Source organism: Urocampus carinirostris, chromosome 4 (genome assembly GCF_059441175.1).
Source record: "Urocampus carinirostris isolate Australia breed hairy pipefish chromosome 4, RoL_Ucar_1.0, whole genome shotgun sequence".
NCBI classification, from domain to species: Eukaryota; Metazoa; Chordata; class Actinopteri; order Syngnathiformes; family Syngnathidae; genus Urocampus; species Urocampus carinirostris.
This window is the reverse complement of record NC_142352.1, coordinates 19,287,282-19,301,021: the sequence shown is the minus strand read 5'-3', so window position 1 is coordinate 19,301,021 and position 13,740 is coordinate 19,287,282. Positions and strand designations below refer to the sequence as shown.

General features: G+C 38.8%; 1 protein-coding gene across 5 annotated transcripts in view; it reads right to left on the bottom strand.

Moving 5' to 3' along the window:
- LOC148367052 (protein HTATIP2-like) overlaps window positions 1-13,740 on the bottom strand; it is a 244,274-nt gene that overhangs the window by 124,124 nt on the left and 106,410 nt on the right. For 2 of the 5 annotated variants that reach the window (XM_088333847.1, XM_088333846.1), the window contains exons 14-17: window positions 10,761-11,067; window positions 7,713-8,349; window positions 4,008-4,227; window positions 1,770-2,055 (exon numbers count right to left, since the gene is read on the bottom strand). In XM_088333847.1, coding sequence (XP_088189973.1) covers window positions 1,770-2,055; window positions 4,008-4,227; window positions 7,713-8,349; window positions 10,761-11,067 — 1,450 coding nt within the window. Of the gene's footprint in view, window positions 1-1,768; window positions 2,056-4,007; window positions 4,228-7,712; window positions 8,350-10,760; window positions 11,068-12,596; window positions 12,601-13,740 lie in introns of all 5 variants that reach the window. The other 3 variants (XM_088333850.1, XM_088333845.1, XM_088333849.1) reach the window with 3 other exon arrangements.

Below are 13,740 nucleotides of genomic sequence, written 5' to 3'. Positions count from 1 at the left end.
AATATGGGACTCGGACATTTAACTTCCTCTTCAATAACAACAATTATGATACTGTGCACACAGCAAAGCACTTTGTCTGACAGCTGGAGTGCAGACAAAGGGCAATGGAAATGGGACACACGAAAGTGTCTGAAAACAGAAACGTGTGGAAAACATCTTGTTATTTCACTAGCTGATTTAAAGTGTTTTATTTTTAAGTTTTTTTGTCAGCTGCACAAAAATTAAATGTCAGTAAATGATCTGCATTTATATAGCGCTTTTCAAGTCAAGACTTCCCAAAGCGCTTAGTACTTTTATACGGATCTATTGGCCCTTTTCACAGTGCACTTGCTCATTCTAAAAGCAAACTAGGTAAAATATTCACCCGTTTAATTTTTCATTGGGATGAATTTACTAATTTTAATGCATTGTTTGTCTTTATTATTTTTCAATACAAGAAAACATTATTGAACACTGTTACCTTTAGTATCTAAATCTAAATCTAAAAATCAGAAACATAATAAAATTGTGCTTAAAATTACCAATACTACCTGTATCAGCTAATTTTGCTCATATAAAGTTATATCTTTTCTATTTGGCTGGATAAAACAGTCCAATATTCAAAAAAATAAAACCTAAAATGAGTAATGTTATCAGATCATGCATTTTCAAAGTAAAACAGCGAATAATGTACGCAAATTTTGTAATAAACAAAAATAGCATTAATATTATTTTACATGACTAGAAAAGCAATGTTATAATATAGTCCAATAAGACACCCTGAACTGGTCGCCAGCCAGTCGCAGGGCACAGAGAGTCAGACAACTCACTCGCTCATTCACACCTAGGGACAATTTGGACCAGCCAATTAACCTGACATGCATGTCTTTGGAATGTGGGAGGAAACCGGAGTGCCCGGAGGAAATCCACACAAGCATGGGGAGAACATGCAAACTCCACACAGGAATGTTCGATCTCATGACCTCAGAACTGTGCCGCACACGAGCTAAATAGTAAAATAGAGCAACACATTGGATCATTTTATATGGTTTTAGTATTGCTATCCTTCTTTTCCCAATGCCAAAAATGCGTATTATTAAAAAAATATGTTTTCATAATGTACAACAAAAACTGAGCTTGGACTAGTCGAATCAAAAGATGTGTTTAAAAACAAAACAAAGTAAAACATTTATTTCCTTTTGTTTTTCCAAGTAAAGAAGGAAGAAAAGTAAATGGAAATTGTGTATTGTGAATTTATCTATGGGAATGAATAAAGTATCTATCTATCTATCTATCTATCTATCTATCTATCTATCTATCTATCTATCTATCTATCTATCTATCTATCTATCTATCTATCTATCTATCTATCTATCTATCTATCTATCTATCTATCTATCTCTCTCTCTATCTATCTATCTATCTATCTATCTATCTATCTATCTATCTATCTATCTATCTGGAAACCTGACTGTCTATCCGTCAGGCTACAACATGATTAGTAAATTCATCAAAAAGCTAACATATATCATCTCTGCCTGCTTCTCACCACACACACAATGAACTGGTTCAACGATGGCAGGCTATGTCCTGCTAGATGCAGTGCAAAGAGGGCACGACGATGGCGAATGAAGGAATCCTGTGTTCTTTCTGGAGATTTCGAATAAAGGCAATATTGTAAATTGTACAATACTCTATTACTTCCGAATGAAACGGAATAGTTGACGCCATTCAATACAGCTCCACAGGATGACATTCCTATTGATTCATAGAATTTCTCCGCTCTCACCTCTCTGACACCCCTGTCTTGACGCTTCCTGTGCGTCCCAAAGCGGAGAGGGTGTCCTCTCTTTGGGTTCCGTGTCCGCCTCCTCCTCCGGCACTGCCAAGGCTCATGTCTATAGACTCGCTGCTGGTGTGCATGCTGCTGACCGATGGGTAACCCACGCTGCCGGTTCCCCCGTGCCCTCCCAGCGTGCTCTCCCTGCTTTGTGCTGAGGAGCCGCTGAATGTCGTGCCCCAAGTCAGACTGTTGGACGGTCCGGTGGAGGAGTAGACTGATCCGGGACTGGAGGCCTGTGGCAAGACAACCAGTATATAAATGACCCTCAAGAAAATAATCAGCCCTTAATTGGGTTCAAAAGTGAAAAATTCAGTGTTTATTATGACTATTTGTTTTGCAAATGTTGTCAAATATTAAACCTGTAACGCGTTCGATGAAAGGTTAAATCAACTTAATCTTAATAATTAAATCTATAACTTTAGCATTGGGCTTTTTCTTCCTGAGTTGAAGCTGCTTTAATGACTGATTAGAAGTTAATTTATCTTTCTGTGTTGAAGCTGCTAACACTTTCAAGAGTTAATGCAAAATTAAAGCGTTAACTCTGAGTGAAACCGGCTTTGACGCAAAGGCTCAAGCAAATTATTAGGTTTAACTCTGAGATGAAGGTGCTTTAATAGTTGAAGTTGATTGAACTTTTTCATGTTAGAGTTGATATAGCTCATGAGTTAAAGGTGAATAAATACTTCAACTAAGAGTTCAAGATTTGAAGCATCATTAAAGCTTTAACTATGTGTTGAACCCAATTTCGGTGTAAAAGTTCAAGCATTGTAATAGGTTTAACTCTGAATTTAAAGCTTTAGATCTGAGTTAAAGCTGCTTTAACTCAAATATAGAAGGTGCTCTAAAGCTGAGGTTGAAGTTGATAAAACTTTTGAGTTAAATTTGCTTTAGCACCACCGTTTAAGCAACATTAAAGCTTTAACTCCTAGTCAAACCCACTTTGACGCAAACGTTGAGGCACTAATATGTTTAACTCTGTATTCAGAGCTTTAACACCTGAGTTGAAGTTGATCTAACTTTTGTTTTAAAGCAGCACAAAGCTTTTACTGCACTTACCTTTAAGTACACCTAATGAGTTGCATCAGCCTCATAAAATTAGCCCTGAATTTAAAACTTTAAAAGGAAAGGGTGTAATATTTAGTGCCTTCTAGTGGTACAAAAAAGTTTCAGTTAAAATAAGAACAACATTGATTTGAATACTAGGCAAACCCACAAGAATTATCATACCGATGTTCATTTTTATTAAAAAAACAGTGGAATCCCTACCCAGGGTCACTGTCATGTTTGTCTGGCAACTTGCTACTACTCTGTGCTCTGTGGCAATGTTTTTTCATTCACATTAGACAACAGTGCCATCTAGGGTTCAAATATTACATACTAACTGGGTTGAACTGCTTTACACTCAAGTATTGGAGCTGTTTTAACATTTCAGTTAAAAAAAAAAAAAAAAAAAAAAAAAAAAAAACTTTAAGAGTTTAAGCTGTTTGGAGTCTAATGGAGCTTTAACTCTGAGCAAACCCGCTTTAATACGAAAGTAGAAGCATCCTAATAGGTTACATTTTTAAACCTTTAACTCTGAGTTTAGGTTGCTTTGAGACTGGCGACAAATCCCATTTGATGCTTGAGTTAAAGTCCATCTAACTTTTGAGTTCAACTTGCTTCAGCCCAGTTAAATTTGCATGAATGCTTTGGTGTTAAACATGCTTTAACACTAAAGTTCAAGCAGCCTAATATGCTTAATTCCAAAGTTGGAGCTTTAACAGTGGGCTTTACGTGCTTTTATGAAATTTACAATGTTTAACTCTTGGGTTAAACTTTGTAAGCGTACACTTTTATATAGTTTTTCTTCTTACCACAGAGATCTGTTTCTTAATTTCCCTCATCACGATGATCACTACTTTCAATGCAGGGATTAAAAGTATTGAACATGGATTCAATGAAACAACAAAACCTCACCCACCCAAACCAGATTGCTGACTTGATCATTTATGATTCACACAACTTCTGATGAAGCCTTATGAATCATATTTGGGTAGTACAAAAGACGATGCATGTGCATTCTTGTTTCTTAAAAACAACATCTCCAGAAAATCACATGACCAAGCTCCACACCAGTTTTGCAGACTTCCTGTGTGTGTCGCAATAACAGAAATATATAAAATTCAAAATCTGGTTGGTGACTCACCTGTTCACTACCTAGCGTCCCCGTGCCAGACCCAGGAACTCGGCCCCCGAACATGGGGCTGATGGTATCACTCTCCACACCTCCCAGGCCTCCATCTGAGGAGTCCACCATGGCGGTTACATGATTCATGGTTGCATGTAGGTTGGAGATAACGGTGGAGTTCTTGATGTTGTCTGTTGTGGTGACGGGAGCCTGTTTGCTGGATTTCCCACCGAACAACCTGTGGGGAAACAAGTGGAGACATGTAGAAGCGGGTGTCAGTTTGAAGGAAGTACTTAATTTCCTAGTCCAAGAATAGGGAACATAAATGGAAGTCACAATAAACAGAGAAGTTTTGAAGTAAGCACAGATAACAATTAGGGGTGCACGATAATTATATCGAACTTATAATAGACAGATATGACATCACACTTATAGTCGAGATAAGAAGACCCAATAATTAGTCACTTGATGCCATAATTTAATAATTAATCAGCCGACACAACTTTTTAGAAATATTCTGTGCATTTAGTTTTTTTTATTGTAGTGGGCTTTTCTTCACAAGTACAGTAGTACCAAAACATGGTTGTGTCTCCTCTGTACCTCTTCATGATGTGCCCAAGCAAAAACAAAAAGCTGGCTGAAATAAAAACAAAATAAAAAATAAATTGCTCCTCGATTCACCAAGTTTTACCAATTGTTTTTAGAGTGCAGAGTGTAAGTAAGCCATCTCATGGTGAATAGAGTTGTTACACATTAAAAATCCTGCAGTGCATTCTAATGTTTACATCACAAGCAAATAGCCCGTCGTGTGTGCAAACGTGTACATTAACAATTGAATCAATCAAGGTGTTGGTTTCGATAGATAATTGGATTCGGCTGCTTGGAGTGCTCGGTGGTCAAGAGCTGCAGTACCCAATTTGGACGCCAGAGGGCACTAGAGACCTCCCAAAAGCAGATGTTTATCGATTTTGTCGGTATTTATTGGAGATGTCTCAACACCAAACCTAGCTTAAGACACTCGCGGAGGCCTAAAGTACAACTGCGTATGTTTTCACAAAAATCATTTCAGCTGTTTTGGAGCTAATAAGTTACATTCAAACACACACACACACACAAACACACACACACACTATTAGGGATTTATACAGTAGTTTGGATTAAGATATATATCGTATCATGTTTTATATTTATATTTTTAAGATTCTAACAGAAATACACAATTTTAGATTTGATGTATTTACTATTTTTTGATCTTTTCCACATGTCGATTATAATCAATTTTGTTTATAATGTAAGCTAATGTATTAAACATTTGTTTTTTTCATTTATATTTTTATGCTCCATTTCACAATTTATCTTAAACGCATGGAACTTGTTTAAACTATCAAGATAGGAAAAATAATAAACAGGCTATCCCATGTGGCCTCCAGGCCGCCAGTTGGTCATATTTTATTGAGTTAAAATCAATTAGCTGTGCTGGATTTAAGACCTTTCATGTCCTCACACTAGTTGGCCAATTAAATGAAAAAGCCAACGACGTCATTGCTGAGTCAATCTCAGTTTAAAGTGCTGTTGTTAAGGGCAAGAAGAGAAGCATGCGGCTTTTCTGAAGAGTTATCACTTGCTGGCATTAATGAGGGCACCATGTTGAAGTCAGATTCCCATTAGCTAGCAATGGCCCTCCCTGCTTTGGTGTTTTCGTATCTCATCACCTGTGCTCAAGCTGAGACTCTTATTGACAATGACCTCATATGACCTTCATGGGAGTGTGTGAGGGAAAATAAAACATTTTAACGAGTTTTTCTTGACGTTTAAAAACAGAGAACTCGAGTAGAATCCTGAGTAATGTTTCTTAAATTTTTGTGAGCCAAGGCACACTCTTTATGTAAAAAAATACGGGGGCTCATAAATTTTATTTTATTTTTTTATTTGCCAGTTGAACCTTTTTCAAACGTACAGAAGAACCGCTAGTTATGGCAAAAAAATGTTAACACCCGGTTGGAGAATACATAGTTTTTTCGCAACAATGTTTGTTAAAGCATTTCCCCCCACCATACAAACTCAACAAAAACATATAAATGTCTGAAAATGTATAAAATTCAAAGTTTTGCTTGTGCTAATGACGGATTGGATTTCTAAGATTGGTCAAAGTCATATACTTTGGAATGCTGCTTTGCTATTTTTTTGCTATCATTGGTCATAAAAATGCCAATATGCAATATGTTCCTGTCTATAAGCCACATGTGCCTACATTGAAACATAAGATATTTACAAAAAAAGACAGTAAACAGAAAGAGTTTTTTTAATATGAGGTAACTTAACCCCTTAACGATATGACAGCCCTTCTGCGGGCCACTACACTTTTGATAATTTATTAATTAAACTTATGTCAGTGCGGTGTCACCAGTGACGGAAATACATCATGTCATATATCATTGGAAAGCTTAAATTTGTGGGAATCGAAATATACTCATTAGCAAAACATAGCTATCAGTCTGAAACAAGAAACCCAAAAAGTATTAAGCCGGCGTATCTCTCCATTATGTTCCCTGGCCGCCTTGAACGTCTTTGAATGTCCGCAAAAATGGCTTCGTCATATCAAGGACGATCCACAAATATTTACTCCAAAACACACGATAATGCCGACAGATAACTCAAAATTCTAACCTAATAGCAAGTTGGGCCTACTTTAGCTGCGATAACCGAAATCAAACGTTGACCATAATTGGTATTGAGTGTTTCACAACGCTGTGGAGAAATTTTGGCCCACTCTTTTCAAAATGAAGTAAAATATTTGAGGGTTTTCTGAAATACACTACCTGTTTTAGTTCACTCTACAACATAACAATAGGATTTAAATGCGGACTTAAACACTCCAGAACCTTACATGTGCTTTGTTTTTTGGGCCATTCAGAAGTGAATTTTGTGTTTAGGATCATTGTCCTGTTGCATAATCTAAGAGCGCTCGAGTTTGAGGGCATGAACTGATGGCCAGACTTTCTCCTTCAAGATCTTCTGGTAACATCAGAACTCATTATTCAGTCAACCATAATAATATGTCCTGGTTCTGAGGCGAAAAGCAGACCTAGACTAAGTACTGTTAATGACGCCACCATATGAAAGACACTGGCCAAAAATGGAACACAAAGAGTCGTCTCCTATTTGCCAAAAAGCATCTTGATTATTCTCAAGACTTTTGGGGAAACATTATGTGGACTTTTAAGTCAAAAAATGAACCTTACGGAATGATTGCAGCCCGTGACATCTGGCGTAAAAAATGGCACAGCATTTGACAAAAACTACATTTTGTGAACAGCAAAGTATGGTGGTGGCAGTGTGATGGTCTGGGGCTGCTTCGCTGCCTCAGGCCATGGTTAACATAATAAGGAATTCTGGTGTGAACCAGAAACCCCTGAATGAGAACATCCAGCCATCGGTTTGGACCATCAAAATCAAGCACTCTTGGATCATGCAGCAGGACAACGATCCAAAACGCACCAGCAAGCCCACCTTAATGGCTCAAAAAACAAAATGAAGGTTTTGGAGTGGCCAAGTCAAACTTCATATTCAAATCCAATTGAGGTGCTGTGGTGGGACCTCAAATGGGCAGTTCATGCTTTAAAACCCTCCAATATGGCAGATTTGAAACAATTTTGCCAAGAGGAGTGGGCCAAAATTGCAGTTCCTAAAACAACGGTTTGAATTATAAATTATTGTGCTAACCTGCGTAGCGTTGGTGACGAAACCTGCTGCCTTCCCGTAAGCGGAACCGTCGCCGATCCCCCACTCCTGAAGTTGTCGATATCTGGTACACCCTTCTCGCGATCGGTCTGATTGGCCAACAAACTTCCGGATCCATTGGCTTTGCTCATGGAGTTTTTCCCGTGCGACGTGACAGAGAGGACAGCTGCCTCAATGCTGCTGGTGGATGAACGGTTTCCGTTGCGGGCAGCCGAGCCCGAGCGGCCGGGCCTAGGTAGGCTTCGGTACTGGAGTGTGGAACGGGCGCTCAACGAAAGGAAACCATCATCGTGGTGTCCTAGCAGCAGCCCACCATCCTGACCTCCTGCCTTCAATCCCACCAGTGAGCGTACTCCGGATTTGGGGATTTTCCCAAGAGTGGCCGAGCCACTTGTGACTGTGGCGCCGCTAGCTGTGACCATGGCCACCATGCCGTGGTTTTGTTTCTTGAAGCCGAATGTGCTGGTTGGTGTACGTGAGGTGTGCGTCTGGTGCTCTGCGAGGGTGCTGGAAGTGGTGGAGATTGATTGTTTTGTCGCATCGGTTGAGTCGCGGTTGACGTCGGTGGAACGTGGAGAAAGACAGCCCTTTTCGGATACTTTGATGTCGTCTGTTTTACCTACGGAATGAAAAAAGTGGTGCGTAAAATGGCTGGCATGAAGCCACACACAGCAGTTTGGTCCTATTAGATGGCCAGCTCAAAAGGTTGAAATTTAGCTGAATACTAATTCAGCCAGCAACCCAACTAAATATTTATCACAAGCAATCCGACTACCTTTTTGAACAGTCAAAACTTAAGTACATTGATACTTAAGCTATCGATCTAGCTAACAAGTCATAAATCAATCTCAATACTGTCTTAGCTAGCTAGCCAGCAATAAAAATAATAAATGGATGGAGGTTTAGTTATTTTAATTTGTCTTTCTGTCTGTCTGTCATACATTTAATAATAATAATAATAATAATAATTTCCTTTGTATTGTCATTCTTTGTAACAATGTACACAGAACGAAATGTCGATACACCTGACCCGTTGTAGCGCGTCGGTGCAGCCGCAGCCAGAGGGCGCCGCCATTATACCAATTAGGTATGTGTCGGTCGAGGCGCGAACCAGCGACCTCCCAGTCTCAAAGCCGGCACACTACCATCTAGGCTACTGAGCTGGTAATTCGCTAGCTACCTATGAAATTATGTCTGTGGCAAGGCACTTCGTAATCTTTCCAACTAGCTGGCTAAACCACGTAGTTAAACTAGCTAACTTAGCAAGCTAAACTTGGTAACACGAGTCTGTCTAGCTATATTCCTGGCTAGCTTAATATATATATCTGTCTAGTATATTAGTCTAGCAACAAATACAAACCGTGAACAATTAACCTAAAAAAACATGAATAGATAAACATAAATTAAATCTAAAAAAAATAAAGTGATGTTCTTCTGTAATCACAATGCAAATCTAGACCTGGTGGTGAAAATGGATGGTGTTGCCATAGATACTGTATCCAATTTAATTTTTAGGAGTTCCAATAGACAGTAATTTAAACTGAAAAAAAACACATATGAAACATACAAACTAAAATATCTAAAATCATTCAAATTATCAATAAAGCTAAATTCTTTTTAAAGTATAATGCAATGCATTTATTATATTGTTCTCTAGTTTTGCAATGTTTAACGTTCTGTGCAGAAGTCTGGGGCAATAATTACAAAAGTTCACTCCATCCCCTTTTTTATACTTCAAAAACGTGCAATAAGAACTATACACAAGGCAGGATACTGTGATCACACCATTATTTTTTTTCTGCAGTCCAAATTGTTAAAACTGGAGTTTTCCACTTCGCAACCGCGATTTAAAGTCAACAAATATGTATTGCCAGAGAACATCCAAAAAGTATTCACATGAAAAGGAAGCAATAACTTGAGGGGTTGTAATACCTTTAAGATCCAACCGGTGAGAACCACCATGAAAAGTTTAAGTGTGTCATGGTTTTGTTTTGTTTTTCTCAAGTTTGAAAATTAAGTCTCATTCATTCATATATATCTATCCATCTATTTATCCATCTATACATTCTACTATCTTTCATCTACCGTCCATCCATTATTTGTCCATCCATCCATCGATAAAACGTTTAGCTAGCTACTTACTAAATAATTTCAGGAGTAATGTAATTTTCAATCTTTCTTACTAGCTAGCTAAATTACCTCGCCAAGCCAGCTAAGTTAACTAGGTATGAGTTAATCAACTGAAGAGTCAGTTTAGCCAGCTTTAAATTTTGTAAAATGATGTTTCCAACATTGCGTGTTTACATTTTTCTCCTGTTCGGTGATCTTAAGTGTCGTGAAAGACGCCCATAAATTTAATTAGTAATTATTATTGTTGTTTAACTAATTATCTAGAGCACATAAATAAATAGGTTAATAAGCTACCTAAGCTAGGTAGTTTAGGTAGCTATACTACTTAGCTTAATGAGCTCGCCTACTATGTTAAATTAACTAGCTTGGCTGGGTAGTTTGACGTGTTTAGATGGGTAGTTTGGCAAGCTTAGCAAGATAGTATAGCTAGCTACATTTAGTAGCTCAGCTAGATTGAAAATGAGCTCTTTCCAGACCAATAGATGTCTTATTGGGATAAACTATCTAGCTAAGTAAACAAGATTAATTTAGTAATGATCTATTTTAGATCATTTTAGGTAGCTTTCCTACTTTGCTCACTTAGCTGGCTTACCTTTTTGAAGAAGCTATTTTAGCTAGTTATTCAAGCTAGCTGTAAAGATAGATTGTAAACAAACTAAATAGAGACATACATACGTACCAAGAACCGTGAATTTAGGTAGCTAAACTACATAGCTAAGTTGATTTAGCTATCTTAATCAAGTTAAGTTACCCCATAATATCACTTAGTTCGGTATTCCAGCTTGGTAGCTCGCTATATTGCAAACTAACTAAATAGGGACCTAAATATGTAATTAGCAAAGTAATTGTATATGACAAAAATATATAGAAGTTAAGCAATCTCAAAATCAAACATGTTACCTGAAATGTGACTTTTAACAGCGACAGAACCAGTGGAGCATGTGCTGCTGGTGCTTTTGGTCCGTGGTGGGGTCACCCCCACTTGTGTGCTAACACCTCTTCTCCAGGAACCCGTGTGAGAAACGGCTGCCGTCTTTCTGCCCGAGCCGCCCTTGTCCGATTCATCTGAGATGTCGGACGGATTCCGGCGACTCCATTTGGAGCCAGGCTCCATTTTGACTCCGCTGTCCGAGCCTCCGTCTGACTTCTTCACCCCGTCTGCAGACCAGGCCTGGGACACTGAGTGCTTCTCAGCATCTGTCACAGGCTGTCAAGATAAGCAGAAGTCAATATTTAAAAAATATCACAATGTTGTCACGCCAGGTTCAATTCTAAATGCTCACGATAAGATGAAATAAATAAATAGCTGCTTTAAAGTTAATGTGAAATTCACAGCTACAGGTGATTGTAGTTTGAAGTATACCACTTGGGGAATTTTGGAAGCCTACGTCTATATTTTTTGCGTGAGCAGTGATAAATTTCAGCCCAGCAATAAGACATGACAGCTGCTGTTAATCATCGCCCGTGAGAATAAAAGACAGAGCAAGCTGAATACACCCAGAGCGACTGAAAAGAGCAAACAGGTAAAGTTGGTCAGAGCTGTTGTAATCAGCTAACTTTAGTGGCTTACCAGAGAGGCTACTGAAAAGGACAGTCAAGCATTTAGACCCTGTACTATAGAAATTATGACCAGCTATGGAAAGCGCGTGTCAATGAAGGACGAAGCAAGCTTCATTTACATGGAGCAGCATACAGTAACGAACCATAGCCTGATGGCCAAGTGGCTAAAATGAGTGGCTAGAGAAGGAAACAGTGGTGAAAAAGTGGAAGGTGTCGGAATCTGCGACATTCCCTTGCAGTTGAGCGCTGAAGGATGAAGCAAGAGAAAATGACAATAACAATAGCAGCTAGTTCTTACCTGAAGCCAAGTGGCTAACATAAGTGACTACAGAGGGTAACGTTGGAAGAAAAGTAGAAAATGAGAGAATCACAGGACTCTACGACATCCGCTTGCATAACCAGCTGTGGAAGGTGAGTGACACTTAAGGAAAAAGCAGGTGCGGTTAACAATATCAGCAGCGGCTAGCTGGGCGCCATAACCTGCAGCCAAGGTGCTGGATAGATGGCTAGAGAAAGAATAAGAGGAGAAGAGTGCCCTATTCCTGAGAAACAGGTCTCTGAGATCATCACATGCAAGGCTTAGCTGGAAAATGTGTAAAAGTGATACTTAAAGATAAAGCATGAACAGCCAACAAAAGCGTCTAGCAGGGACCATTACAAAGCAGCCAAAGGCTAACATTAGTGGCTAGAGAATGAAATAGTAGAAAGAAGGCGCAAAATGCTTGAATCACAGTATTTGGCAACATTCCATTGTCTAAATAGCTCCTTTAACTATGGCTTGCTATTTAATTGGCACTGAGGCTTTAAAACTATCCCCCAATTTGATTCACGTCAACCCAATTTTGTTTTCCGAGTGAGTCACTTCAGGCGGACATGTACAGTAGCCGACTACTCTCATATTTACAACATCATCAACATTTTGAAAACCACCAGGAAAATAAAGTGAGTCAGCTCTAGACTAAAAAAGTAATCCAACTTGATTGAAGTTGGCTCCCGTCTCTGTAGTCTTGAAATCGGACATTAATTCACATCTGTTTGAGCTATGACATCTGCTTTTGAGCTGTTGCCACGGCAACCCTAGAAAGAAGTTCTGTTCAAAGACTATTAAAAACATACCGCCGTACGAAGGCGGCCAATATGAAACATGTCTTTTCAGATGATGTGCACTACATCAACCTGACTCGAATATTTCTGTGCTTCTCTTTGATTCTACTTCAAATCTTTGCAATAATAAGGTCTTTATGGCAACTGCTTCTTAGAAGTAGTAAAAATCATCTGTTTCAAATGATATGGAATAGTTCAGCATAGATTGTAAAACAGGGGCACTGTTATATGTTATATATATATAGGCGGCGCAGCGGTTATCGCGTGCGTAGCACAGTTCTGAGGTCATAGGTTCAAATCCAGCTACCAGCCTTCCTGTGAGGAGTTTGCATGTTCTCCCCGTGCTTGCGTGGGTTTCCTCCGGGCACTCCGGTTTCCTCCCACATTCCAAAAACATGAACGTCAGTTTAATTGGCCGGTCCAAATTGTCCCTAGGTCTGAATGAGCGAGTCAGTTGTCTTTCCCTGTGTGCCCTGCGACTGGCTGGCAACCAGTTCAGGGTGTCCCCTGCCAACAGACCGGAGATAGCTGTGATGGGCTTCAACCCCCCCGCGACCGTACTGAGGATAAGCGGTGCAGATAATGGATGGATATATATATATATATATATATATATATATACACATTGCCCAACCTTGCCCACAGCATAACAATAATATACATATTATTTGAAAAATACAGTAAAATAATTTTGTGACTTAAATTGAGAAATATTATGTAGAGAACTTTTTTGTATGTACAGTAGGCAAGACATTGATCTTTAATATTTCACCTGAAATTGCATTGCTAAAGCAGCAGTGTGTAATAATTCCTCTCTATCGGTTATTGTAGTTTAGATTGTAGCTGAAGTGTGTTACTTTTATGTACTAGACATTTCGCCGTTGATTTTTTAAAATGTAAGAAATGGGCGTGAATCAGTTCTTGTTTATGGCAGTTTAAGCCTTTGGCTTTAAATCCAGTGTGGCTATTATAAAAACAAAGTCATTTTTTCCTTAAATTTACATATAAATATGTGTTTTTAATTTTGTATTATTGAAAAAAAAAAACTGTTGTAGCTCGTTCGTAAGTATCAAGCCTCTGGGAATGGTTTTCGTATGATAAATCACATTTAGATGGGGGGGAGTGGCTTTGATCAGATCATTCAGACATCGAGGAAGCACCCACTTCCTGCTGGTATTGCTTTCTCTATCTAGGAAATGAGAGTGTGTGGGCTGCC